Below are 27985 nucleotides of genomic sequence, written 5' to 3'. Positions count from 1 at the left end.
TCTGCTGGCGTGGTTCTTTACTGTGTCTCCAGCAAAGCCCATCTTTCCCTGGTTTACTCTTACAAAACTGACCCTTCTTTCTTTTTAGTGAAGCACCACAAGTTTCAAGTTATTCATTCTCTTTAAACGGATTCATATTTATATCAACACTATTGGATGCCATCTCTTTATTTATTTCAATTTCATCCATTTTACTTTTAGCAACACGGTCCTTTGCCTTTTCCTCAAAAACATTATCGTTGATAAAATCGTTGTCTGTAATTTTTGAACTTTTATGTTCCTCCATCTTTTGTACGGAAGTCATATTTTGTTTCTACCCTAGGATTACATCCCTTTAAGGTGTCTCTACCATTGTTTGCAAATGCCATATTTGTATTTAACCTTAGATTAATTAAAATGCTGGTCCATTTACATTGTAAAAAATCTAAAGTTGGATTTGTGCTAGATTTCCCCTTAAAAATGGAAAGTGCCGCAGAATCGGCCTTTTTACACTACTACTATTTGTCTGTGTATAATTCCCACTCTTTTCTGGCAATGTTTATAAAAAAGGTAAGTATGTTTTTCCCCTCGGTTCTGCTCCTACAAGAGGATAAGCAGTGGTATTTGACGATATGTACCGATATCTTATGTTCAAAATTATAGTAAATAAAAGACCGAACTCAAAGTTAAATAAACAGGTTTTTTTCGTGGAACACTATAATGCATTCATTAAAAATATTTTTAATTTATTTTTGTTAGATATCTAAATATTAATAGGTATAATGATTTCATATTTAAAGTTTCTTGTATTTCTATGACTCTAAATCATCTGTTTGCCCCTCAACTCCTAGCTCTATTCTATATTTACCAATGACTTATATTTTTATCCGTAAAATCTTATTAGTTAGTTTTGATTTCTCAGTACAATGATTTTAACATATTTAACAGTGCAGTTAATGGTAAGACTAAGAGAAGGATAAATTGTACTTTAAAAAAAATCATTCTTATTCAAACAAAAAAATCTGAAGCTAACATTATCGAGATGCTTGTTTTCTTGGATAAAACGTATTTGTTACGTTTTACAGATGACGACAGGTCGTAACTACAATCCAGTCCCCTTTCCGAATTACAATTATCACCAGAATAGTACTTACATTAGCAACTCGACGGGTGCAACATATGGAGCAGGATCTGTTTATCATTCTGGGGCACATGAGATCTCTCCAGGTTTTGGTGGGGTTCGTGTTGCTCAGTCTTTAGTTTTCTTGTGCTTTGTGTACAGTTGTTTGTCTGTTGGTCTTCATTTCTAGCCATGGTGTTTATTTTCAACCTATAAGTTTGAATGTCGCTTTGGTATGTTTCTCCTCTCTTTTATAGAAATTCTTTGATTTGAACTGTTATTTTGCCTTTAATATTAAACAATATGGCAATCCCTTACTAAGAATATGGTTTATATTCATTCTTCACAATTCAGACACTTCTGTTAAAATCTATAATTCCACTGGTTGAGATATTTTTTTATATTCTAATGATACATTTATTCCACATCTAGACGAAATATATCCTAAACGATCAATTAACTAACCATTTCATATCATAAAAAGGGTCTTTACGGACAAAAAAAAATCTATTCTGGAGCAAAAGAAAACACGTTCTTTACCAGAACAGGTGCCTGTTTGAAGATTCCATGTAGACGTAGATGTACCTTCGTTTTTATTTTGTTCTGTCTTTTGTGTTATTAAACGTAGAAGTAATCGAAAATTCACATCAGGGAACAATGGATAGAATTCAGTTATCTCAAAATCTACAAATCATGAAATAAATGCGGAGAAAAAAATCAGTAGACTAGTCAACGAGGCTTGTATCTTTGCAAGTTATAGTGCCATTGGATAGTATGACGTTCATTAACACTGAACTAGTATACATTTTGTTTAGGGGCCAGGTAAAGTACGCCTCCAGATGGGGAGTTTCTTGCTGCATTGAGGACCCATTGGTGGCCTTCGGCTGTTGTTTGTTCTTTTGTCGGGTTGTTGTCTCTTTGACATATTACCCATTTCAAGGCCATTCTCAATTTTATTTGTCTTTATACATAAGACCATTTATCTAAACTAAATCTCTCAGAATGGATATCCTTTAGTGTATACCATAATATTACATATTGACCTACCTCAGGAAGGTGATTGCCCTTTTGGTATCGGGGAAACTTAAAGCATCGACCATGAACTATGGAATTGAGGTAAAGGCTAAAAGATACCTGCCAAGGGAACATAAACTCTTTACAATCACTCCATACACCAAATAAAGTTGACCTTCTGCACACAAGAAAAACAGACAAAACATAGAAACCTAATTTTAACCACGGAGCCGCAAAAACGATGATTTAGGTCAGATGACACCTGCCAGTGGACAAAAGCACCTAACAGTCAACTATGCAGATCTATCGCATATAGTATCTGAGATATGGAATTAACCCCGAAACTTTGACCTTGTTCACTGATCCATGAAATGAGGTCGAGGTCAAGTGAAAAATATCTGACATGCTAGCATACTTGCCAATTTTCAAAATCCCCATGGAGGTTTTCCATGCAAGATGGCTGTCAGAGTCCTAAAAAACCTTCTAGGGGGCCTGCAAATACATTTTAATGTTGTTTTTTTGGCTTCTTCATACTTTTATAAGCCTTAAGTCATTGTAAAACTAATTGTTTTGTTTAAATTGTGGACAAAATTGCTCTTTCAAAATTTCAATTTGGGAGCCTCCATGGGGGAAAGCCCCCGCAAATAGTGACAGTTGGCAAGTATCATATGTGACAGACATGAGGACCTTGCAATGTACCCATATACCAACTATAGTTTTGCAATTACTCATAATAATAGAGAAATAATTATTATACAATAAATAAACCTTTACTATGAAGTAGTCACTGAACCATGAAAATGAAGTCAAGGACAATGAACATATGACAGACATAAATTTCATAACATAAGATATCTTTATACAAATTCTGAAGCATCCCGGTCTTCTACCTTCTAAAGTATTAAGCTTGTAAGAAGTAAGAAAACTAACCACTTTATTTATAACAAACATATTTTGGAACAAAAATTTGACGGGCATGAACCAACGACAATTACTGAGTTACAGTCTTCGGACTTAGGACACTCAAACATACATCATGTATGACATGAGACAATGTTGTACTACGGAAACATCATGCCATAAGAACAACCCGTAAAATCAGTTGAAAATGGATTGACCCAGCAGATTGATACGAAGCACAAACAACAAGAGAGAATTAATAATCGTGATTAAATAATGTGGAAGTTTGTTACATTGAGAATTTACTATAAATTTAAATAAACTTATTATTATCAATGCTCAATATAAATGAGGTTAAGGTCAGGTGAACCCTGTTAAACAACATATACACCTTACAATCATACAATACCAACAAAATATAGTTATATTATTGCTAATGGTCGAGTATTAAAAAAAAACATAAAATAAAGTCAAGGTTAAATGAACCATGCCATACCAAATTACACCATCCAATAATTCCATGAAAATAAAGTTGAGGTCAGATGAATCCAGCTAGACATACCGGTACGTTTACACCTTTCAATCATTACATTTCCAAATATGAAATTTCTATTTTTTATACTAAAGTTAAAATCTGGACGCTGACGACGCGATACCAATATACAACCTTTTTTTTTTTTTTATAAAATTTTTATTTGTGGCCCCCCCATTTCCTAAACTGTTGGTACCATCAGCCAAAAATTAATCCCAACCTTCCTTTTGTGTTAGTAGACCTTCTGGTAAAATTTAATATAGATCCATTAAAATAACATGCTTAAACTAAATTTATTGCCTAGAAACCAAATGTGTATTTAGACGACGATGGCGTGATAGCATTATACGAACACAAAGGAGAAGGTCCGGTAAGGACCGATTTTGGCCTCAAATTTCAGGTTCATCGGACGAAAGATGTTGACCACTTTTTAAACACTTAAGTGTCTATTTTATTCGAATCAATTAATTTATGTGAAAGATTTTAACTAATTTGGTCATTAAAAACGCTCCAATTTAAGCTCAAATATGAAAAATCTACCAAATATGCTGAAAAATGTCACTTTTAAGATGGTTTTTGTCAAAAATGAAAGTGGCCGCATCCGTGTTCATCCTCAACCTTTATATATGTTATGTATTATCATCAAATACAACTTACGTTTAAATATTTTGGATGAACACGAATGCGGCCACTTTCGTTTTACACGGAAACCGTCTAAAGTTTGACCAAAATGCTAGAATTGTGAAGATTTCAGTAATTTAGCATGACTTAATGGTGCTAGTACTCGATATATGTACTTTGTATTGTAAAAAACAGCCCATATTTATGTAGCAGAAGCATTCTACTGTCCAATAAAAAACTGCTATATTTTGGGGCCAAAAAGGGGTCTTACTGGACCTACTCCTTTTTTGTAGTCATATAAAAACCTCCTGCATGTGTTCTTATATTCTCCAGTGAAGCTTTTGTTTTATTGGTTTGTAATAACATGAGCAACATGATGGGTGCCACATGAGGAGCAGGGTCTGCTTACCCTTCTGGAGCACCTGAGATTGACATAAATTTTTGGTGGGGTTCGTATTGCATAGTCTGTAGTTTTCTATATTGTGTCATGTGTACTATTATTTGTCTGTTTGTCTTTATCATTTTTAGCCATGGCATTGTAAGTTTATTTTTTATCTATGAGTTTGACTGTCCCTCTCGTGTCTTTCGTCCACCAACCCCCCCTTTTTATTGATTGACAGGTGTCTGTCCATGTAGATTACAATCAATTGATTGTTATGCAAATTTGAATTCAAATTTTCTGAGAAGTTTAAACCCTGCTCACATAGGTGAAATTCCACTCAAAAGCTTAATTGACAAGGATTGTTAGGTTTCCACTTGTAGCCAAGCCTGGCTGTTTAATCAAAGTACTACAGCTACCTCAAAGAAAATTTGGCTACCATGACATTGCCAAGAGTTCTTAAACTAAAGTGACATTAAACACCAACATTCAATCATTCAAATTATCCTTAGTTCAATCAATCATTAAAATTATCCTTATATAATCAATTATTAAAATTGTTGTTTGATCAATCAATCAATCATTAAAATTGTCTATATATCAATCAATCAATCAATCATTAAAATTGTCTATATATCAATCAATCAATCAATCAATCAATCATTAAAATTGTCTATATATCAATCAATCAATCAATCAATTAAACTATCCTTAGATCTAAAGACTGTTTAAGGTTTGAGGTAAACCTATAAACTTTTTATCAGAAACAAAATATCAATCAATCTATCAAGATTTAATAATTTAACATAACATCAGATTATTTTCTGACATTTTATGTACATTGTCATAATTCTAGGAATTCTTTTTCAATTGCAGCTGCCATTTCATCATCCATAGAACCTATGGATGCATTATCATCAGAGTCCGTATCAGGTGCAAAGGCATCTACTGTCTTCTCAAAATGTTCAAGGTCATTCTCACTTTCAATGTCATGGGGTTCATCCTTTTCAGAGACAACAGGACTGTCACTTGATCCAGATCTATCTTTCTTTTTCCATCCTCTAGGTAAATCAGCGGAGAGACTATCTTGAGATGAAGAATCGTTTTCTCCACTACTAAGTACATGCAGCCTCATTCTAGAATCTCTCTCATCGTCATCTTCAGACGAGTTATTGTCAGGATCGTCATCCATAATTTCCTCAACTTCTTTATCCATACATGCAAGATCATCATCTGAAAATGCCAACAATGGATTATAAGTTTTTGAAAACATAGGGTTTTGATTTTCAGTCATTTCTGTATCCTTACTTCTGTGTTGAGATGTTGAAGCTTCAGTTGATTCTTGATTTTCACCAGTTTTTAGACGTTTCTCTAAATTTGATTTATCAGAAACGTCATCTGGGTCAGATTTCCTCTTTCTACTTTTTTCATACGACACATCAGGACTATCTCTTGATTCCTTAGATGTTTCTTTATCTAATGGGAAAAGTCTTTCATCCACATGTTCGTACCGTTCAGCACAACTCCACAACCAATTTGCATTGACTATTTTCACAGTTTTACATTTGAGAGCCATTCTGACTTTGTTTGTTCCCAGTTTTGCTGCCACTAGATGTGTAGTTGCCACACCTTTTTCAACTCCATCATTAGGAATGATATTTGTATGAATGTTTGCTCCCAATGCTTTGGCTACTAAATAAGCTCTGCTTTTTTCAGGAGGCATATTTGTTGGGAAAACCCCACTGAACACAATATTTACTCCATTGAGAACTTTTATTTTGATGTAACTTATAATGTTTTTGAGATCAGGTACTTCTTCTGTGTTTTTCTTTGACTTTAATTGATCATTAAATTCAAAGAATGTTTTGTGAATTCTGGTCAGTATTTCCTCTAGATATAACAAATAGTCATCCTCATCATCCCATTCAATTTCCACATCTTCTTCCTTTAAATTGTCCACACTTTCATTGTTAGTTTTTGAATCATCTGTATTAGCGCTTTCAGATTTATCTGTATCCATTGATTTCACTGAAGAATTTTTATCATCCATTTGTGTTTTTTCCGGATTTTCAATTCCTTTTTCAATGCCAGATTTTTTATTGTCTATTTCCATGTCCGAATTTGGTGCCTTGAAATCTTGAACTTTAGGATTTGTTTCAATTTCTTTAACAACAGACAAAGATTCTCCTTCTTCACACTTTTCCTTGTTTTCTGTTTGCTTTATATCATTACTGATCTTAGGTTCAGAATTGTCAATTTCAGTTTTTCCTTGTTTGTTTTCTAGATTTTTATTGTTGTTTTCATTGTAACTTCCTGATTTCTTATTTACATCTTTTTGATTAGTTTCTGATGTTTCAGATGGAATGGTTTTATTTTTATCTTTATTTGCACTATCAACGACCTTATTATCCTCCTTAACACATGACTTTTCAATTTCTTCATCCTTTTTTGTTTGTAAATTATCTCCCTTTTTCACTGAATCATCAATCTCAATCTCATCTTCTTTTTCCATGGACTTTGACCTGGAAACTCTTCTGACCCTATGATGAACTGGTTCCTGGTCATGTTCAGTTTTTGTCAGTCCAGGTGGTGCATTTATATCTGCAGTTCCTTGAAAGAATCTGTATGGTTTGACATGGATTAAATTTGGAGCAAAATTCCAAACATCTTCTCTATCATCTATTATAGCAACCATCTTATCACCACATGGAAATAAAGCTCTGTAATGAAATTAAAATTAAAACATTAAAATATAACTACCAACAAAATATGTCCATATGACACTATGGAAACAAAGCTCTGTAATGAAATCAACATTAAACATTAAAATATAACTTACAACAAAATATGCCCATATGATACTATATCTTGCTTGCAGTATCAGATTTCCAAGTTAAGCAAAATGTAGTTTAGTGCGTGTTTGTCTTTGATTTATATGTCTGTCATATTTGTTTTTTTCGTAAATTGTTTTGTTATAAATAAGGCCATAAGTTTTCTCAAATGGTTTGTTTCCTATTTTCATGTCAGAGTTTATGACCCACTACGGAATGAATTTTCTCATTGTTGAAAGCTGTGCTCTTGTCAATAACTGCTTTCATCCACTTCATTTGAACTTTGCTGGATAGTTGTCTCATTGGCAATTATAAAGCATCGCTTCATTTTAAATAGATATAAAAGTCCTCTTTATTTGCTTTTTTTTTTGTCATGTTTGTGCAGTTATCTTGTTATGCATTGATTCACCTTTCTTTTCCAATATTACCCCAATACTAAAAGAGATTATTTATTTTACAAAATACTTATTGAAACTTTTTTTTGACATATTTGATCATAGAAACTTTCTCGAAAATTGTGTATTTACCCAAACAACTACTGGTATATGCACCCCAACTGTTTACCTTATTGAAACATACTTGTACCCAAACAACAATGCACCACAATTTATTACCTAAATGAAGCAAATTTGTACCAAATTGGTACCAAAAAAACCAAAATGCACCGCAACATTACTGAAACAAATATGTACTCAAACAAAAAATGCTCTACAACATACCTAAATAAACAAATTTTCCAAGTTATACAGGGGCATAACCCTGGAACGGTAAGTGAACCACTGCCCAACTTCCACCCTGGAAGTTTTTGTTAAAAGCATTGTCTGTCATATGAAAATGGGACAAAAGAAAGGACAAAAAGGGGTAACATAACCCCTTTGCCTAGCATCAGATACATATAAATAAAAAGAGTAAAGGTATATGACTAAGGATTAATAACACAATGAGTTATTTCATTCAAGAGAAACTTACTTCAAATTAGCAGTTTTAGAATTAGGATTAAAGCATTCATCTCTGGATAGTATTCTGTGAGAGAAGTACTTTTCTTCTGGGTCCAGAAATCTGGCTATGGTGTGCGCATACATTCTTACACCAAAAGTACATATGTGTAACTCATACATCTTAGAAACGGTTTCCAAAAAGTGTTGAGTGCCTGGCCTTATTCTTGTATGATACCACATCTTTCCATAACCATGCCGTAATTGATAATGAAATACTCCCTGAAAGTAAAGCCATGTATATATATATCAATGCTATCAAATATTAAATCAATTTTAAGACACATATATGTCCGATAAAAGTTTTTAAGCTTAACATGTTTAAATGGCAGAAAATGATTATGTCTGTTGATGACCTTGCAATTGGCCAATTACTAAGTTTTAGATAGTAGCAGCTACAGGACCACAATTACTGAGTTTTAGATAGTAGCAGCTACAGGCCCACAATTACTGAGTTTTAGATAGTAGCAGCTACAGGCCCACAATTACTGTGTTTTAGATAGTAGCAGCTACAGGCCCACAATTACTGAGTTTTAGATAGTAGCAGCTACAGGCCCACAATTACTGAGTTTTAGATAGTAGCAGCTACAGGCCCACAATTACTGAGTTTAAGATAGTAGCAGCTACAGGCCCACAATTACTGAGTTTTAGATAGTAGCAGCTACAGGCCCACAATTACTGTGTTTTAGATAGTGGCAGCTACATGCCCCCTTTTGGCTTTTAGGGCTGAACCATTTTTTATAATATAAAGGTTAACAGATTTACAATTGTAATCACTGTTATATATTATATACAAGTAAGTTTGTTCTAACTGGTTCATAAGTTTCAAAAGAAACTATTCTCATATTTTTTTATTTTTTTTTATTATTGACGACATATTTTTCTTAACACATACAGAATTACTCATGCAAGTTTATTTAACATGCAATAATTGTTTTACCTTAAGATTTGCTGGAATGTTGTCATTAGTTGTATGTATCAAGGTTTGATCAAGGTCAACCAAAAGAACCAGTTTCTTTGTTTTTAACAATCTGTTTTCGTCTTCTCTACCAATTTCTTTTGCTTGCTGGAAATGAATTAAATTAAAAAAATTAAAACATGTCACTGTGTTGCAATAAATAAGAAACTTCATTTAGTTGTTTGTAAAATGACAATCTAGAACCTGATAAATTCATGAATATTTAATGTAGATTTTTTAATTTTGACACATCAGATAACTATGATGCATTTTGGTTCTGATTAGTCTAGTAAGATTTGTAGAATATATTTTTGAAAAAGTTCCCATCTGGCAGACCACTGGTGTCAAGTGATAAATATTGTAACCTTGCTAACAAATATATGAATAGCTAAAAAATAGTTAATAGCCATAATCTTGCCGGCGAAATGACGTTTTAAGTCGTCAAAGAATTTTGAAAATCGCTAAAACTCACCGGCTGACTGACTTAATGGCAAAGTCAAATCGCTATCAAAATCAGTAAAAGGGAGACAACTTGAATTCTACAAGTCTCACAGGTAAACAAAAATGGCAGATGACAAGGGTCCCACTAATAAGCGCCAGAGTGAAAAAAAAGTGCCCAGTGAGGGGGGGAGATGGAGAGAAAGAAGCGCCCGGAGAAAATAAATAGAAATTGTATTGGCATGAGACAACTTTGTGTTGATAAAAAATTTTGTACATTGATTTTTTTTTAATGTTAGACCAAGTATTTTGCAAATTCAGATAATAGACATTTGTAATAAAGCACAAAAACAAGTATGAATGTTTCAATTTAAACAATAACATATGAATACTATTTCGAAAGACAGGTAATAATGGATCACAGTTTAACCTGAAGATTTATAAAATTTTAGACATCAAAAGACATGTTTTTCAAAATTGATATCAAAATAAACCAGATGTTCCGCAGTGCGCAGCTTTATTCGACTGCAGAGGTCAAACCCTGAACATATAGGGCAAGTATGGACACAACATTTAAGCTTGATACAGCTCTGAATTTGGATTGTGATTTAGGAGATAACTGTATTGTATTTTAAGCTCCGACGGCATCAATTGGGGATTTGATGGTTGCAAATTAAGTTTACTGGCGAAGCGTTAGCGGAGACAGTAATTGGGTATTTGCGACCATCAAATCCCAAATTGATGCCGTCGGAGCTTAAAATACAATATTGTTATCTCCATTCTAATGAAACTGACAGAAAACAACGTTAAAACATGTATTTAAAATTTGTCATATGCCGTCTGTGCTTGCACGTACGTCCCATAGCATCAATTGTCAATTGATGCCATGTAAGAAAGTGACGTTATCCAATCAAAATAAACGTTACAAACGTTGTTCCATTAAAATAAATAGTTGACACAACATAGGTTTATGACACAGAATGAATGTGGTCTAAGAACTTAAACTTAAAAACTTAAAAATTTTAAATTGGACATTTATCTATTATGGTCCAATATCCAAAATCTACATACATGGTTAGAATCAGCATATCATAGAACCCCAAGAATTCAATTTTTGATAAAATCAAATAACGTTCAATTTTAGACCCTTAAGACCTCAATGTGGACCAATATGATAACTGGGCCCAAATATTAAGAATCTAAATACATGGTTAGATTCAGCATATTGAAGAACCCCATATATTCAATTTTTGTTGAAATCAAACAAAGTTTAATTTTTGACCCTTTGGACCATAATGTAGACCAATCTGAAAACGGGACAATATTGTGCAATTGAATATTTCTTGCTATTGCGCAAAACTGTGCAATTGAAAAGTTCTTGCTATTGCGCAATATTGTGCAATTAGATATTTCTTGCTATTGCACAATCCTGTGCAATTGAAGATTTCTTGCTATTGCACAATACTGTGCAATTGAAGATTTCTTGCTATTGCGCAATACTGTGCAATTGAAAATTTCTTGCTATTGCACAATACTGTGCAATTGAAGATTTCTTGCTATTGCACAATACTGTGCAATTGAAATTTTTTTAGCTATTGCACAATACTTAATATAATAATTTTGGACCCCTATTTGGACCAACTTGAAAACTGGGCCCATAATCAAAAATCTAAGTACATGTTTTGATTCAGCATATTAAACAAGAGGCTCTCAAGAGCCTGAATCGCTCACCTGAATTTTTTTGGTTTAATCTCTCATCAATGATTATTTTGGCTTTTCAATTTATTTAAATGTTCTTTGAATTGTCCTATTTTCTTCAAAAGCAAAAAAAAATAATTTTCTCCTATGTTCTATTTTAGCCATAGGAGCTATGTTTCTTGACATACAAGGAAATGAAATATAAAATTTATACTAGATACTCTGAAACTCTGAAACTCATTTAGCCTAAGTTTGGCTGAAATTGATACAGCAGTTTCAAAAGAGAAGATTTTTTAAAGTAAGTCAACATGATGAACAAATTGTGAAAAAAGTCTTTAAAGGGCAATAACTCCTAAAGAGGTCAATTGACAATTTTGACGGATCAAAAATCAAAGCACACACATTGTGCAGGATAATCTAAGGAACAATCATGCTAAGTTTTAAACAAATCCATTCAGTAGTTTCAGAGGAGAAGATTTTTTAAAGTTAGCAAATATGATGAACAAATTGTGAAAAATTGTCATTAAAGGACAATAACCCCTTAAGGGGTCAATTGACAATTTTGGTCATATTAACTTATTTGTAGATCTTACTTTGCTGATCTTTTTTGCTGTTTACAGTTTATCTTTATCTATAATAATATTCAAGATAATGACCAAAAACTGCAAAATTTCCTTAAAATTACCAATTAAGTGGCAGCAACCCAACAATGGTTTGTTTGATTCATCTGACAATTTCAGGGCTGATAGATCTTGACCTAATGAACATGTTTACCCCTTGTCAGATTTGCTCTAAATGCTTTCGTTTTTGAGATATAAGCCAAAAACTGCATTTGACCCCTATGTTCTATTTTAAGTAACGGCGGCCATGTTTTTTGACGGATCAAAAATCGAAGCGCACATTTTGTGCAGGATATACTAAGGAACAATCATGTTAAGTTTCATTCAAATCCATTCAGTAGTTTCAGAGGAGAAGATGTTTGAAAAATTGTTAACGACGACGACGACGTCGGACGCCAAGTGATGAGAAAAGCTCACATGGCCTTTTAGGCCAGGTGAGCTAAAAACCACAAGAATTCAATTTTTGTTAAAATCAAGCTAAGTTTAATTCTGGACCCTTTTGATCTTAATGTAGACCAATTTGAAAACAGGATAAAAAAAAAAACAATAATTCATTTTTTGATGACATCAAACAAACTTTAATTTTGGACCCTTTTGGCCCCTAATTCATGGGGACCAAAACTCCCAAAATCAATCAAACCTTCCTTTTGTGGTCATAAACCTTGTGTTAAAATTTCATAGATTTCTATTAACTTATACTAAAGTTATTGTGCAAAAACCAAGAAAAATGCTTATTTGGGTCCTGTTTTTGGCACCTAATTCCTAAACTGTTGGGACTTAAACTCCCAAAATCAATCCCAACCTTCCTTTTGTGGTAATAGACCTATGTTAAAATTTCATAGATTTCTGTTTACTTATACTAAAGTTATTGTGAGAAAACCAAGAAAAATGCTTATTTGGGCCCTTCTTGGCTTCTTATTCCTAAACTGTTGGGACCAAAACACCCAAAATCAATCCCAACCTTCCTATTATGGTCATAAACCTTGTGTTTAAATTTCAAAGATTTCTATTCACTTTTACTAAAGTTAGAGTGCGAAAACCAAATGTCTTCGGAAGATGACGACACCAACGTGATACCAATATACGACCAGAAGATTTTCAATTTTTGCGGTTGTATAAAAATGCCAAAACAACTTACACATTATTTAAGAACGATAAAGGTGATACCAACATGTATATCAGCATCAGCAAATTACACAATTATACCATGCATGTTAAAAGCAGGTGTTTGGTATAAAATAAATAACATTAACATTGATTCATCGATAAGCAGCTGCGGTTTTGTTTTGTTTTTATTTATCACAGGCGATCAATTTTACTATTCAATAAGTTAAGGGTGGGAATGAACGGAAGATGTTTTATTTTCTTTGATTAAAAATTAAAAAGCTAGAAAGACATTTCATGAATAAATTTATTGCAAACGTACAACACATGGCCAGCTTGTGATCAGCAGTGGGTTTTCACGACCAATTTGTTAATATGAAGGAGATATCTTTATTAAAAATGATAAAATTAGCTCTTTACCGATTAATTAAAAAGTCATTGATAAATATTTTCATTTATATACAGGTTTTTAATCTTTCACATGATTCTCAACTTACAGCTGCCATGATGTCCTGGACAGTCAATATTTTACAAAATTATGACATGTGATGATGAACATTAAATTGACCAGTCATTAAAAAGTCATCACATAAACTGGGATTCAAATTTTTCTGGACTTTATAACAAAAAATTGAAGCAGATGCACATGGGATTAATGCACGATTTATATATCACTAGGCAAGCAACAATCTTAATAATAATTTCAAGTTGACAGCACAAAAGGTTGAATGAATAAATAACAACTACATTGTCTAAACCTTTTTATTAAGAGTTTTCAAATCATCCATTTTATACAATATCATAATAATAAACTAGAGGCTCTCAAGAGCCTGTGTCGCTCACCTTGGTCTATGTGCATATTAAACAATGGACACAAATAAATTCATGACAAAATTGTGTGTTGGTGATCATGATGTGTTTGTAGATCTTACTTTACTGGACATTCTTCTTGCTACAATTATCTTTATCTATAATGAACTTTGCCCAGTAATTACAGTGGAAAATATATTCTAAAAATTTACAAAAATTTATGAAAATTGTTAAAAAATTATTATAAAGGGCAATAACTCCTTAAGGGGTAAACTGACAATTTTGGTCATGTTTGACTTATTTGTAGATCTTACTTTGCTGAACATTATTGCTGTTTACAGTTTATCTCTATCTATTATAATATTCAAGATAATAACCAAAAACTGCAAAATTTCCTTAAAATTATTAATTCTGGGGCAGCAACCCAACAACAGGTTGTCTGTTTTGTCTGAAAATTTCAGGGCAGATAGATCTTGACCTGATGAACAATTTTACCCTGTCAGATTTGCTCTAAATGCTTTGGTTTCAGAGATATAATCCAAAATCTACATTTTGCCCCTATGTACTATTTTTAGCCATGGCTGCCCTCTTGGTTGGTTGGCAGGGTCAAGCCACACATTTTTAAAACGAGATACCCTTATGATGATTTTGGCCAAGTTTGGTTAAATTTGGCTAGTAGTTTCAGAGGAGAATATTTTTTAAAAGAATACTAAAATTTTAGAAAAATGGTTAAAAATTGACTATAAAGGGCAATAACTCCTTAATGGGTCAACTGACAATTTTGGTCATTTAACTTATTAGTGGATCTTACTTTGCTGAACATTATTGCTGTTTACAGTTTATCTCTATCTATAATAATATTCAAGATGATAAGCAAAAACTGCAAAATTTCCTTAAAATTACTAATTCAGGGGCAACAACCCAACAACGGGTTGTCCAATTTGACTGAAAATTTCAAGGCAGATAGATAAGCCAAAAACTGCATTTTACCCCTATGTTCTATTTTTAGCCATGGCGGCCATCTTGGATGGTTGGTCGGGTCACCGGACACATTTTTTAAACTAGATACCCCAATGATGATTATGGCTTAAGTTTGGTTTAATTTGGCCCAGCAGTTTCAGAGGAGAAGATTTTTGTAAAAGTTAACGACGACGCCGGACGCCAAGTGATGAGAAAAGCTCACTTGGCCTTTTACGCCAGGTGAGCTAAAAAATAATCATCTAACCAAGACCTAGATTTTTAGGAACAAAGCAATTGCACTTCAGGAAAATTTAACTAATTGTAACATGAACACAAAAAAGATATTTTTAAATACCTCTTCACTGATGATCAGCTCTGGTATACTGTGAACCATGGCAACTGTGGCTGTTACTGGTTCCTTTCTTTCTCCTGCCATCCCTGCCTCTCTGTACAAAATAATTATACTGATACATGCATGTATAAGTATTAATATGGAAGTATTGTTTCACTTTTTGAAATCAGTTGTTTCTTTTGCATGCAAAAAACAAAAAAATTGATATTTACCTAAGAAGTCTACCTTTCGAGACTAATATATAAAAACAAAATTATTTATCTGGTTGCATTTTCCAAATTATCAGTTTGCTATTTTGGAACAAATAATATACCAAAAAATTGTAAGGGTTCCGCGGAACCAAGTGTCTCGCCTACTTTTGCTGTAAATCGCAAGCTCAACAAAAATGAGGAAAAAATCAATAAAAATATTCCTCTTGATACTATCTTTTGATTGTGAGAAGCTTCTGTCCAAGTTTGGTAAAAATCCAGAATAGTTTATGAATCTAATAAATGTTTTAAAAACTTTAACTGCAGACTGTATGTAATGTTAACTGGAAGAAAATCTTTAGTCCATTTAAAAGTAAAATACGGAAAAATGGATTTATTTTTTAACAAAATTTACTTATGGATACTATTGTTGAGAATAGTTCGAAGTTATAACGTTACGTTTCCCGTATTTACGTTCACATGTTTGTGACGTTTCTTAGACCTTGTATGGGCTTCGCCATTGTAAATATTATACGCAAAGTAAACACAACGCAAAGTACATATACGACTTATTTAGTTTATTCCACACATTTATGGTGCCGTGACCATTGGATAAGATGGACAGCAAGCCAAAAGCAGTCAGAGCTGGTCACAAAAGTGCAGTAAAGAGACTTTTACGGAAAACAGAAGATGATTCAAACTTGGACAATGAAGAAAGTGCTGAACTTTTAGAAACATTAATTCAAAAACAGAAAATTATTAGTGCATTGGACGAAGATATTATGAATTCTTTAAAGGAGGAGGACATCGAGGAAGAAATTCTAAATGCAGATGAGTACAAATTCTTTTTGAACACCAAAATACGACATTTACGGAAAACATTCGCAAACAAATTATGTACTGATAATGATATCCCACCGCATGATCACGCATTACCTTCTCACACTTTTGAAAACATTAATCAACACAGTTCTGTTCCGTACACAACACAAATGTATCCCGTTCAGCAACCTAACAACCAAAATCACCATTTGCCGAAACTTACACTACCCATGTTTAACGGAGAAATTCTGACTTGGCAAACATTTTGGGACTCTTTTGAATCTTCCATCCATTACAATGTAACACTCACAGACGTACAGAAATTTAGTTATTTAAAATCCCAACTTGTTAATGATGCTGCAAGAACTATTGACGGGTTACCGCTCACAAACTCAAATTACATGGAAGCTATTAAACTTTTAAAGGAGCGTTTCGGACAATCGCATAAGATTACAAATGCTTATATGCAAGCTTTGATCGAACTTAGAGCACCACAAAACAACCTACTCAGCCTACGTGTTTATTACGACAAGTTAGAGGCATATATAAGAGGTCTTGAATCGTTAGGCCGCTCCGGAGAATCGTATGGTGCATTACTTATTCCGATAATACTGAACAAGCTTCCGTCAGAAATACGACAACACTTAGCTCGTGAAAACGGTTCCGATAATTGGGAATTGATTGATTTGAGACGTGGAATTTTGAAAGAAATCACTATAATTGAAGCTGGACAACGTTCGTCGTCGTTTATGGATTCAATGCAGCCTACCGCAATGACCGCATCGTTTTTGACATGCGTTAATAGAAAATGTGAACCGAGTAAAGTAGTTACATTCGATAACCGTGAGAGACAAACACAAAATATTCGACAAAAACCTTGCATATTCTGCCAGAATTTACATGACCCTGCAAAATGCCCAAATGTTACAGATAACGTCACACGCCTATCAATCGTCAAAGAAAAGAAGTTATGTTTTAACTGCTTAGGATCACACCGTTCCGTAGATTGTAAATCGAAATTTCGCTGCCGCCAGTGCCATAAAAAGCACCACACAAGTCTCTGCCATGAAAATACATGTACTAATGATAAGCAAACGTCAGTAAATGCCGTAGTTGATGATAGCGAAAATACATTGATCGCCGCAAGTTTTCATTCGTCTGAAGAAAAATCCCGTTCGAACGTGCTTCTAAAAACAGCCGTTGCACCAGTTGGGGGAAATCGATATGTTGATACGCACATTTTGTTTGATGAAGGAGCACAGCGCTCTTTTGTTACCGAGGACTTAGCGTCGAAAATAGATTTAGAAATACTAGGAACAGAAACCATACATTTATCGGCATTTGAAAGTACCGACAGCAAAGTCCGTCATTTGTCAAGAGCACGCGTATACGTAGAGTCGATAAATAGAACGAAAATTCCAGTTGAGGTTCTAGTAGTACCGAACATCGCCAGCCCGTTAAGCAATTACATCGGTAATGGTATACGAGAATTCAAGTACCTGAAAGGATTACGTTTAGCTCATCCGTTTACAGAAGACAACTCTTCTTTTGAAATATCCTTGCTCATCGGAGCTGATTTCTATTGGGATTTCGTAGAGGATACAATATTAAGAGAAAATGGTCCAACCGCCGTAAAATCCAAACTTGGTTATTTGTTGTCTGGTCCAATTCCGACGTCTTATCGTCAACAGAGTAATGTAGGTATGTACAACATATTGACATCGCACAAACCAGAGGAGTTGAATTTAGAAAGATTTTGGGAATTAGAGTCGTTAGGAGTAGATAGCAATACCACAGATGTTGAAACGGTAGACTATATGGAAACAAATCAAAAGTCAGCAATTGAATTCCGAGAAAACAAGTGCATAGCAAAGTTGTCATGGAAACCAGATCACGAACCCTTGCCTACAAACTTCTTCGTTACGAAACGAAAAACTGAAAACGTCATTCGAAAATTAAGTCAAGATCCCGAAATGCTTAAGGTATATGGACAGATAATCAAGAATCAAGAACGCCGAGGATTTATTGAGAAGGTTAAGGATCCCGATATTAGTAAAGGTATTGTACATTATATCCCGCATCACCCCGTCAAGAAGAAATAAACGAAGTAACACTATCTGATGAATATGTGGAAGAACCAAACAACGAAGAAATACCGACAAGAATATTGACCTTGCGGAAGGCATCAATTCGTGCAAAGGAAAGAATAAAATCATGGACTCGTTAAAGTTTAATTCAAATTCCTATTTTTGTGTTTTGAAGAGACAGTAATTCCTGCAAGTGTAAAAATTTCTTTTTTTCTTTATTGATGAACATTTAAAGTAATATTCTATTGTTTTGTACATAAATACACTTTGCGGGCCCCAGTATGTTGAGAATAGTTCGAAGTTATAACGTTACGTTTCCCGTATTTACGTTCACATGTTTGTGACGTTTCTTAGACCTTGTATGGGCTTCGCCATTGTAAATATTATACGCAAAGTAAACACAACGCAAAGTACATATACGACTTATTTAGTTTATTCCACACAACTATCTTATGATCATAAATAAGCTTCTGTCCAAGTTTGGTACAAACCCAGGATAGTTTAAGAAAGTTATTAAAATTTTAAAAACTGTAACCACAGAGTGAATGTAATGTTTCCACGCAGAAAAACTAAGTCTATTTAAAGTAAAATACGGAAAAAATGGATTTATTTTTTTACAAAATTTACTTTTGGATACTATCTTATGATCATAAACAAGCTTCTGTCCAAGTTTGGTAGAAATCCAGTATAGTTTAAGAAAGTTATTAAAATTTCAAAAACTTTTAACCATAGAGTTAATATATGTGGACGCCGCCGCTGATGGAATGTAGGATCGCTTAGTCTCGCTTTTTCGACTAAAGTCGAAGGCTCGACAAAAATGTAAGAACAGATTGAAATTCCTTTCTAGTTCAGCTTCATAATTAGTTACCAAAGTAATTTACAACATCAAATTGCAGATGCTATACCTTGGTTTTCCCTCAACACTTTTTAAGCAAATTATTTCATAAGGACATCAAAAGAAAACATGGAATTTAAATTACAACGAAAGTTAGAGAACGGAAACCATTTCTTGACAAATGTAAATAAGGGCAGATAGAAATTTGTTATTTGATACCTTGTACTTACTCTCTGAGGTCAGCTCCACATTCTGCACACATATCTTTCATTACTGTAGGATGTCTGCATGGTTCAATCGTCACTAGAACTGACCTTTATTATAGCAAAAAAGAAAAAAAGAATTAATAATAACATTGATTATAAATGATGTTTGAAGTCACTATTTGTACATTTGTACGTGGGGAGAGTTCCAAATTTTTGTTGTGAAGATGAGTGATTCTGAAGGGGCCAAATCAGAAAATCAATCCAGACAAAATCCTGAGAGGGATTATGTATTTATAAAAGTCTTAATATTGGTCCCTTTTTTATGGTTCAAGTTGACCATAGCACAAGTTGTCTTATTGTGAAGTTTACAGTGGTATGAGTTAACTTTCAGTTTCTTTAAAACAAACATGCAGCCATACAACTCACCCCATTGGCAAATTGCAAAAAAAAAACACATTTAACCCTTACCATGATGTGCCAGTCATATGATGGGCGTATCCAAACCACCGTTATTTGGTCTCAATGACGTTTTAGAAGTCAGCTTTATGATACATATTTCGAAAGTTATGCATGTTCCATCAACCTGAGGCTATCTATAGTCATGTTTCGCCTGTATAAATTGCATTTTAAGCACAAATACAGACTAGAAAAATTGAAATCAGATGAAATTTGATTTTCTCGAGGAGTAGGCTTCACAGGAAGTTCAGAGGCCTAAAACTTGCAAAAATAGTGCAAACCCGCAGGCATAAGACTTTTGATCTGACGATGATCGTAATTATTATTGTCATTGAACTACGCATATAGGAAAAGACTACTTCTGGTTTCAGGTCCATTTGAAGTAAAAAATTGAAAAAAATCGTGAAATTCCATATTCTTTAGAATGCTGAACCAAGATCATATTCACTCCCACACTCCCACCTAACAACTGGTCGAGTCAATTTGTAAACTGGGGTCCACTCTATATGCAGGCTACAGCTGGTATCTATACCACAAGCATTCCTTGGTCTTCAGGGTCAAGATAAAGGTAGAAAAATTGTCAAAATTTACGCTTTTTGCACCTGATGACCAAAGATGGTGAAAAAGTTGGGCAATTAGGTGTGGGCGATTTTCCAGTAGGGCACTTTGTAATGGTTTCTGTATATTCGTTCATAGCCTTCCTCTGTTCGGATGAACTTTAAATGACAAATAAACACAAAAATTGATTAATATTCAACTTCCTGTGAGGTACTCTATAAAAAATTTTTTTAGCTTAAGAAAGCAACAAGATTCTAACAGGAAAATGACTTTTATTTTTATTCATTACTAGGTACTCCTGAGTGATACTCAACTGTAATCATTAGATTTTATCAATTTATAAGTGGGTTGGTAAACAAGAGTGAAGCAATGACAGGAGTAAATTGAACAATTTTTGATAGGTGGGGGAGTTGACAGGAGTAAATTAAACACATGTAAACCTTTCGCTAATCCCAGTTGACCTCAGAATCTGTCCCAGTAGAAATATTGATGTCATACAACACTCACTTTTACATTTGCGTCAGATATTTTGTATTATGATGCCAAAATTTTAGAATCCGGGTCCGTTCACCCTGACTCATGTTCGCCCTAGTACCTGTTCGCCTAGGGTCCATTCGCCCTGATACCCGTTTGCCTAGGGTCCATTCGCCCTGATTTTTTTTCCTTTCTAATTGTTGTCTAGTCGCAATATTTATAGTATTTGAACAAAATATGTAAAAGATTGTTGAAAAATTGACAGAATATTTATATTACTGCGATCAATTTATCATTTTCCCTTTGATTTGCAGAGTACAATAGTGGAATACAATGTATTTATCTTTATTGATATTTGTTAACAAAATAATTGTATTTAGTCAATCACGAAAGTATGCTTAGTTTGGGGCCCTTTATAGCTTGTTGTTCGGTGTGAGCCAAGGCTCTGTGTTGAAGGCTGTACATTGACTTATAATGGTTTACTTTTTTAAATTGTTATTTGGATGGAGAGTTGTCTCATTGGCACTCACACCACATCTTCCTATATCTAATTAGAGTATAAATAAATGAACTTAATTGTAAATCCGTTTCATAATTAACAGTTCGTACATCATTGTTTTTATTAATTTCAAGCTGAATATTTTATTAAAACGAAACGATTTTTTATTAATAATCCATCAAAAGACAAGTATCACAATAATCAGTGATCCGAATTTTGTTGTCATTGAACAATTAATGATCCTAAAGAAGGTATAAACTTTTAAATACTTCAAGGTTTCCATAAATTTCAAGAATATACATGATATATACATGCATACCATAGAAATATCTGAACAAGTTTATTCAACTTCAATGCCCTGAATATTAATATTTTAATATGGGGACGAAGTCCCCAATAACAGTAGAAAATTCAATAAAAAAAAAAATTCAGGGAAAATTTCCCGAATTTTTCATTGTACTAATGAACTCAAAATCGTTCAATTTTTTTTATGTCATGTTTTGAGATTTTTGAAATCCCGGACATGCGCAGAAATGTACAATGTACTTTCTTTTTCCGGTCTCGTTTGTATGAAACTTTGAGTAAAATATATATTTATCAGTCTAGTATAAAATAGGAAGGAACGCGCAATACCAATTTCATTTTTAATAATTCCTTGATATGAAAAAACGTTACCTGATGATAGCGTTTCTTTGCTTACATTGCATATGAAGTCATAATCTAAATAACGTCACAACTAAAATCCCTAACAATAGAACCAAAATCGGAAACGTTACGATATTTCCGTTTCTTTTATCAACATGTTTGAATAGGAAAAAAATTAATACAGACTTCGTCCCCATTCACAGGTAATGCCTGCCTCATATTAGTAGGGCAAACGGACTCTATGGGCGAACAAACTCAGAGCAAACAGACCTAGGACGAACATGTTATTAGGCGTTGGAAGGCGTCACAGATTTTTTTAAAAATAGCCTTGCAAGACGTCATAAAATCAAAGAGCTGATAGCTCTGAAGTGGAAGAAGGTGAATAAAAGGTAACTTGAATTACCATAAAAGCAGCCCCACTTACCCAGGCTGCTTTGTTCCATTATCGTTAAAATGTATTTTTTTTCTTCAAACAAGAAAAGGTCATAAGTACATGGATTTCCCATCCGTACAATCATTTTCTATGTTCAGTTGACTATGAAAATTAGGTAAAATCTTTAATTTGGCAGTAATTAAGAAGATCATATCAAGAGGAACACATGTGTACTAAGTTTCAAGTTGATTGGATTTCAACTTCATCAAAAACTACCTCGACCATAAACTTTATAACCAGAAGCAGGACGGACGGACAGACTAGAAAACATATTGCCCATAAATGGAGCATAAAAATAGTAAGACTTGTTACATACCTGCCAACTTTTGAAAGTTCCCATATGGGTTTTTACTGCACAACAATTTTAAAGGTTACAATTTTTAGCGACGTATTTTGCAAGATCTGGATTGTCTAGAAAAAGTGTCATATTTGTATGATGAACTTACATGCCTTTTCCTTAAGTCTGTTTGCATGATTCTAGCTATATATTAAATCGGTAGAAAAAATATACATGAAGCTAGCAGACCAGGGTTTATTTTCCAGATTAAAATATTAGATGCTTGTTGAAATTTCCAATTTTGAATTATGCACAAAGATGGACCTTTAACAGGTTGGGAACAACACTCCAAATGAGGGTAACCTAACTGGAAGATCATCACAACCCACTGTAAAAAATGAACACAAAATAGAATTTTTCACTAAAATGCTGAAAATAGGCTTTAAAGTATAAAAATGCATTGCAAAAAACAAATATTTCATTAAATAAATTTAAGTAGAATATTCCTATGATATTCCTTTTCATATTGGATACAAATTTTATTCAGTCTACTGCAGACACTTTGTAGTCAAAGTGTTTCAACTGAGGTACTACACAGGCGTCAAAAGGCGTCATTATGGAGTAAAGGGGGTGGCGTCAAAAAGCGTCATTATGGAGGAAAGGGTTAAGTACTGAATGGTCAAAACATCATGTTTTTTTATCGACATAAATTTTGTCATAAATGTAACCAAATGATGTAGAAATTGTGTTTTTTCTTCAAATTTCAATCAAATTGTAATGTTTATAGTTCCATTATTGCCTCTCTATTTGAATAAAATAAAATAATAAGAAGAATCTGTTTCTTGTTTTGTTTTGTTTTGTTTTTGACAAATGATTGTTCACTGCTAGCAAATGAATCATTATATTTATATATCTTATCTGTATATATTTTTGTTCATGTCTTCATCCCCTTATCATTTGTAAATGTATAGACAAATAAGAAAGAAATAAGCTCCACATGCATATTTGCAACATCGTAAATTAATTAGAAAAACATTCTGTTGTAAACAAAATTATAATATAAACTTCAATTTAATCCTTGAAAGGAGGTCTAGATTGCTAAAATAATTTATAAATTTTAATTTTTTTATTTGTCCAAAATCATTTAAATTCATTTAATCAACATCCTTTTATGATTATTTGATTAAAATATTAATCATTTATAGTCTTTTTACAATTTACATTTTTAAAAGCAAAATAACTGAAAACAGGATAAAACAAAGGGAAGTAACAAAAAAGTATTTCAATATTCCCAATACACATCGTTTTGATAACACAACGGCAGTTAGCCGGAGGTAAACATCGTTGATTACCAGTATGTTTGACACCCAAGCTGTCAAGTGAAGCCATATAATTATACATCTTCTTTGATGTTCAGGTAAAATTTAACACAGGTGTCAATTACACCCGTACAGTAGTAAGAAATGATCAAATATGGCGTCTGAAAAATTTCATACACGGGAGTTTTTTCTCCTAAACGGGAGGTTCACATGTATGTTACGAAGGGCATCTAATTCACATGACAAAGGAAAACCATGAATAAAGACAACACTTTATATATCCTTTTTATTTATATAAAAACAAAATCTTCTTGTCTGCAGGATTGCAAATTCGTAACTTCAAGGGCGAACTTGTAAACAGGGCGAGTTGTCCCGATACCAAATTCACGCATGCGTAATACAAATATCTACAGTTAAAACATCCTGTTACAAGTAAACAAATAACGTTCATGTGGATGAGATGAAATCTAATAATTTACATAAATAAAAGGGTCATATTTACGATAGTGATTGTTTTACAATCATAATTTACAAATTAAATGATTCAGATGCCTAATCATGTGTAAAAATCGGTGTCAGGAATCTAAGTTGTTTTGAAATTGTAATACACGAAATGAATGCGGCATACGGAGACTCAATGCCAATGGTCAGCCCCTTAAGTCTTCAGAAGACTTGACGTCTTCTTCCACTAAAAAGACATCATTATTTGGACTAAAGTGGGGCGAGTTGGCAGTAGATTTAAATGGATTCAATTCTTATTCATCAGTGGTAGTTGGTTAATTAGTGTTTAGACGATTTTTTCATAAGTGGGGCGATTTGTCTTGCTTCCGTATTTTTCACTATTTCAGTATTTGTTTACCCTGGCGGTTTTCTGTCACCTTCCTGACCCATAATTTCACAGATAGTGCCAACTTCATTGGCTTTTATCTTCAGACCTTTTGCATCATCAGTTTCATAAATGCACAGTATGGCTCCTTGATTGACTTTGTGTCCTGGTTTTACTTTCCATTTTGTGATTCGAATATTTTTATTTGGAGCGCGAACTGACTTCATGGCCGCTTCCATATTGACACCTCGCAGCAAATTTAAGTGCAAAACTTAAAAAAGATAGAGTGTATTCAACAAATATAGGAAAGATTTAAATAAAATTTCATTTTGAAAACAAAATGTATCATTTTAGATACCAAGAGGATATTTAAGTAGGGTATAACGTAAATTTAACCAATCAGAAGTTACTGACACTTATTCTGCCCATGGCGCTTTTTTCGAACGACCAACCGAAGGAATGTCAACAGAATTTATTGATAGATCTTGTATGAGTTTTTAACGTAATCAAAATTGATTTCTAACACACACTAAGTTCATTTAAAACATGTAAAACAAACAGAGCCAGGACTGTAACCAAAAGCCCTTAGACAGAAAATATCCAGGTGTAATGATAAGTCGTTATCCTAAGGCTATTTTTTTCTTATTTTTTCTGTACACTTAGCTTTCATTTTTTATTACCATGCATTGTCAAGCTTGGTAACTCATAATTATTTGTCAGTAACTAAATGTACGATGCTGTCCCATACTGAACCTTCTGACCTTGTTTGTTTACATTTAAATTTCAATGGCGTCAAAATCACGTGATGTCAATTCGTTGTACCCAATCAAATTGCTCTACTGTCAATTAGGGGATTTTCCAGTCTACGGCAATTACGCTATTTCTTTGTGGGATATTGCTTCAAAATAGTTTGCAATAATTTTGGGTTTTATTCAACAGAAAAACTCTTTTTTTGCCATCCCTTTTGACATCAGTGGAATTCTGTATGAATATTTATCTACAGTCATGATGGTCAGAATATCGATCTCTTTAAAATGAATAAAAAGAAAATTCTATGAAAAATAAATGTAAATTATTTTTCATTAACCTACTCTATATTCCTGTACAAAATTATGGCATGGGCATCGTTTTTTCAATTAGTTTTCCTTTCATTTTGGTTGGGCTTTTTTCGCGGGAAAATCGCGAAAGACGTAAGGAGCATGTCATTTTAAAATTCCTAAAAATACGATTTGCTTGACCTGTATTGCCTGCCACAAGATTGATGACGCTGAATGGAATGTACACAAAGCAATGGAGGCCGGAAGTGGGATTTTGTGAAGTTCTAGAATGTTTTTAGACATTCGGAAGTCGGGATTGAAACGGGCATTAGAAATTTGGCATTTTTTAGCAATAATTGAGAACAACAATGAAAACTTACCTTCAGAAATGTTTTTTTATTCAAAAGTTTAGAAAAAACGTATTCTACATTGTTTTTCTACGCCGGAAGTAGCGTAGTGACGTCAATGCGGAGTTTCCCCGTGTGTTAAGTTCAAACACAAATACCTAACGAACCGACAAGATGAACGATTTTAGACTACGGTAGGATATACTTTTTGTTCATTTTTTTTTTATAAAAAGGGGGAGTTGTTTTGATACGAAATTAAATACTTGGGGTCATACTGAACAGAGTCTCCTGTATATTCCTCAGATACACACCATCAGCTTCATATGGTTCGATATGAGGAACTGTTGCATGCACAGAATATGTGATTATGATGGCATAAATATATTTGTACTTCATAACAAATTTTAAAAATGGTGTTATTATGATAAGAGGCAGGCATTACCTGTGAATGGGGACGAAGTCTGTATGAATTATTTTTTTTTGTAACTGAAATATTTGTTAAACAAAAGAAACGGAAATAACATAAGGTTTCCGATTTTGAGTCTGTTGTTAGGGATTTTACTTATAGCATTATTTAAGTTATGACGTCATGTTCAATGAGGGGGGATAGGGAGGGTCCTGATCCCGAAATCCCAGACTTAAAAAAACGAATTCCGATTTTAAATAAAGTAAATCCCGATGTCCCGAAATCCGAAAAAAACTATTCCCAGATCCCGAAAGGGTCAATCCCGAAATCCCGAGCTTAAAAACACCCGATCCCGGAGTCCCGATAAAGGTCCTATCCCCCCTCTTCAATGACAATGTATTAAAAATAAAGAAACCCAATGCATCAGGTAACGTTAATTCATATCATAGGCAAAGATTTCAGGGCCATAACTAGCCTCTTTTAATAGTGAGGCCAAATATATTTGCTGAGCGTAGCAAGGTCAAATTTTTTTTGGCATGGGGTCTGAAGCCAGAATCTTGTGTATGAAATTCAGTGTTTCTCATAAAAAATATAAAAATTATTAAGCTGGGCTTAATATATTGATATTAGTATATAATAATCTCAGAGTTAAGCAACTTTAATCAATAGTTTAAAACAATCCATAAAAAATATAGGGATTTATATACACCAATCAATTAGATGTAACCAAAAGTCTCTTAATGCATGTGGAATGCGTAATTTCCCCCTTTGGGATCAATATTCTTCTGTCAGCTGTTCCATCCGTGTGTCCGTAGTAATTATTGTAAAAGTACGGATTTCGGTCATAGCTGGTCCGGTTGAGATTCGTAGTTTAGAAATCGGTCAATGGCGGAGGAATGAAAGAAAATTTACAAAAATAAACGATGTTTGACAAGTTATTTGGAAAGGAATATGACGTTTTTAATGCAATAAATGGATTAACATTTACCGGAGGCAAACTTTATCACGTTTAAATGAAGTAACAAACTTATTTTGCTACCGAAATTTAGGTTGATGAACGTTTTCGAGTAACAAGCACCGGAACTTGCGGAAATGCACGAAGTGATAAAAAGTTGTATTTTTATCAAATAACCTGCTACATACTGCAAAGACAATGCTTCAACCTCTTTTCTAAAGATAATGAATCGTTTGTGTCTGAATTTCTTTAATTATCAATAAAAAATTGATGTTTCATCAACTTGGTAAAAATTGAAAATGTC

The 27985-nt window shown here is 33.4% G+C and overlaps 2 protein-coding genes across 4 annotated transcripts in view; one reads left to right on the top strand and one right to left on the bottom strand.

Moving 5' to 3' along the window:
- Positions 1 to 5322: 5322 nt before the first annotated feature.
- On the bottom strand, positions 5323 to 25238 carry LOC143080840 (RNA polymerase II subunit A C-terminal domain phosphatase-like). Of its 2 annotated transcripts, XM_076256906.1 has the most exons (6): positions 24970 to 25238; positions 19474 to 19557; positions 15315 to 15405; positions 9312 to 9437; positions 8346 to 8593; positions 5323 to 7265 (listed from the first exon to the last, which is right to left on the bottom strand). In XM_076256906.1, the coding sequence occupies exons 1-6, from the start codon at positions 25173 to 25175 to the stop codon at positions 5390 to 5392; spliced, it is 2631 nt and encodes an 876-aa protein (XP_076113021.1). In that variant the 5' UTR covers positions 25176 to 25238; the 3' UTR covers positions 5323 to 5389. The 2 variants fall into 2 exon arrangements, with proteins under 2 accessions (XP_076113021.1, XP_076113022.1); XM_076256907.1 differs by lacking the exon at positions 24970 to 25238 and having other exon boundaries at positions 19463 to 19557.
- The window catches only part of LOC143080841 (centromere protein L-like), a 20890-nt gene continuing 18060 nt past the window's right edge, over positions 25156 to 27985 (top strand). Inside the window, exon 1 of one of the 2 annotated variants that reach the window (XM_076256908.1) lies at positions 25156 to 25423. The gene's annotated coding sequence lies outside the window, so the exon portion shown is untranslated. Of the gene's footprint in view, positions 25439 to 27985 lie in introns of both variants that reach the window. The other variant, XM_076256909.1, reaches the window with a different exon arrangement.

This window comes from Mytilus galloprovincialis, chromosome 6, assembly GCF_965363235.1.
Source record: "Mytilus galloprovincialis chromosome 6, xbMytGall1.hap1.1, whole genome shotgun sequence".
Lineage (NCBI taxonomy): Eukaryota > Metazoa > Mollusca > Bivalvia > Mytilida > Mytilidae > Mytilus > Mytilus galloprovincialis.
This window is presented reverse-complemented; position numbering and strand designations above follow the sequence as displayed.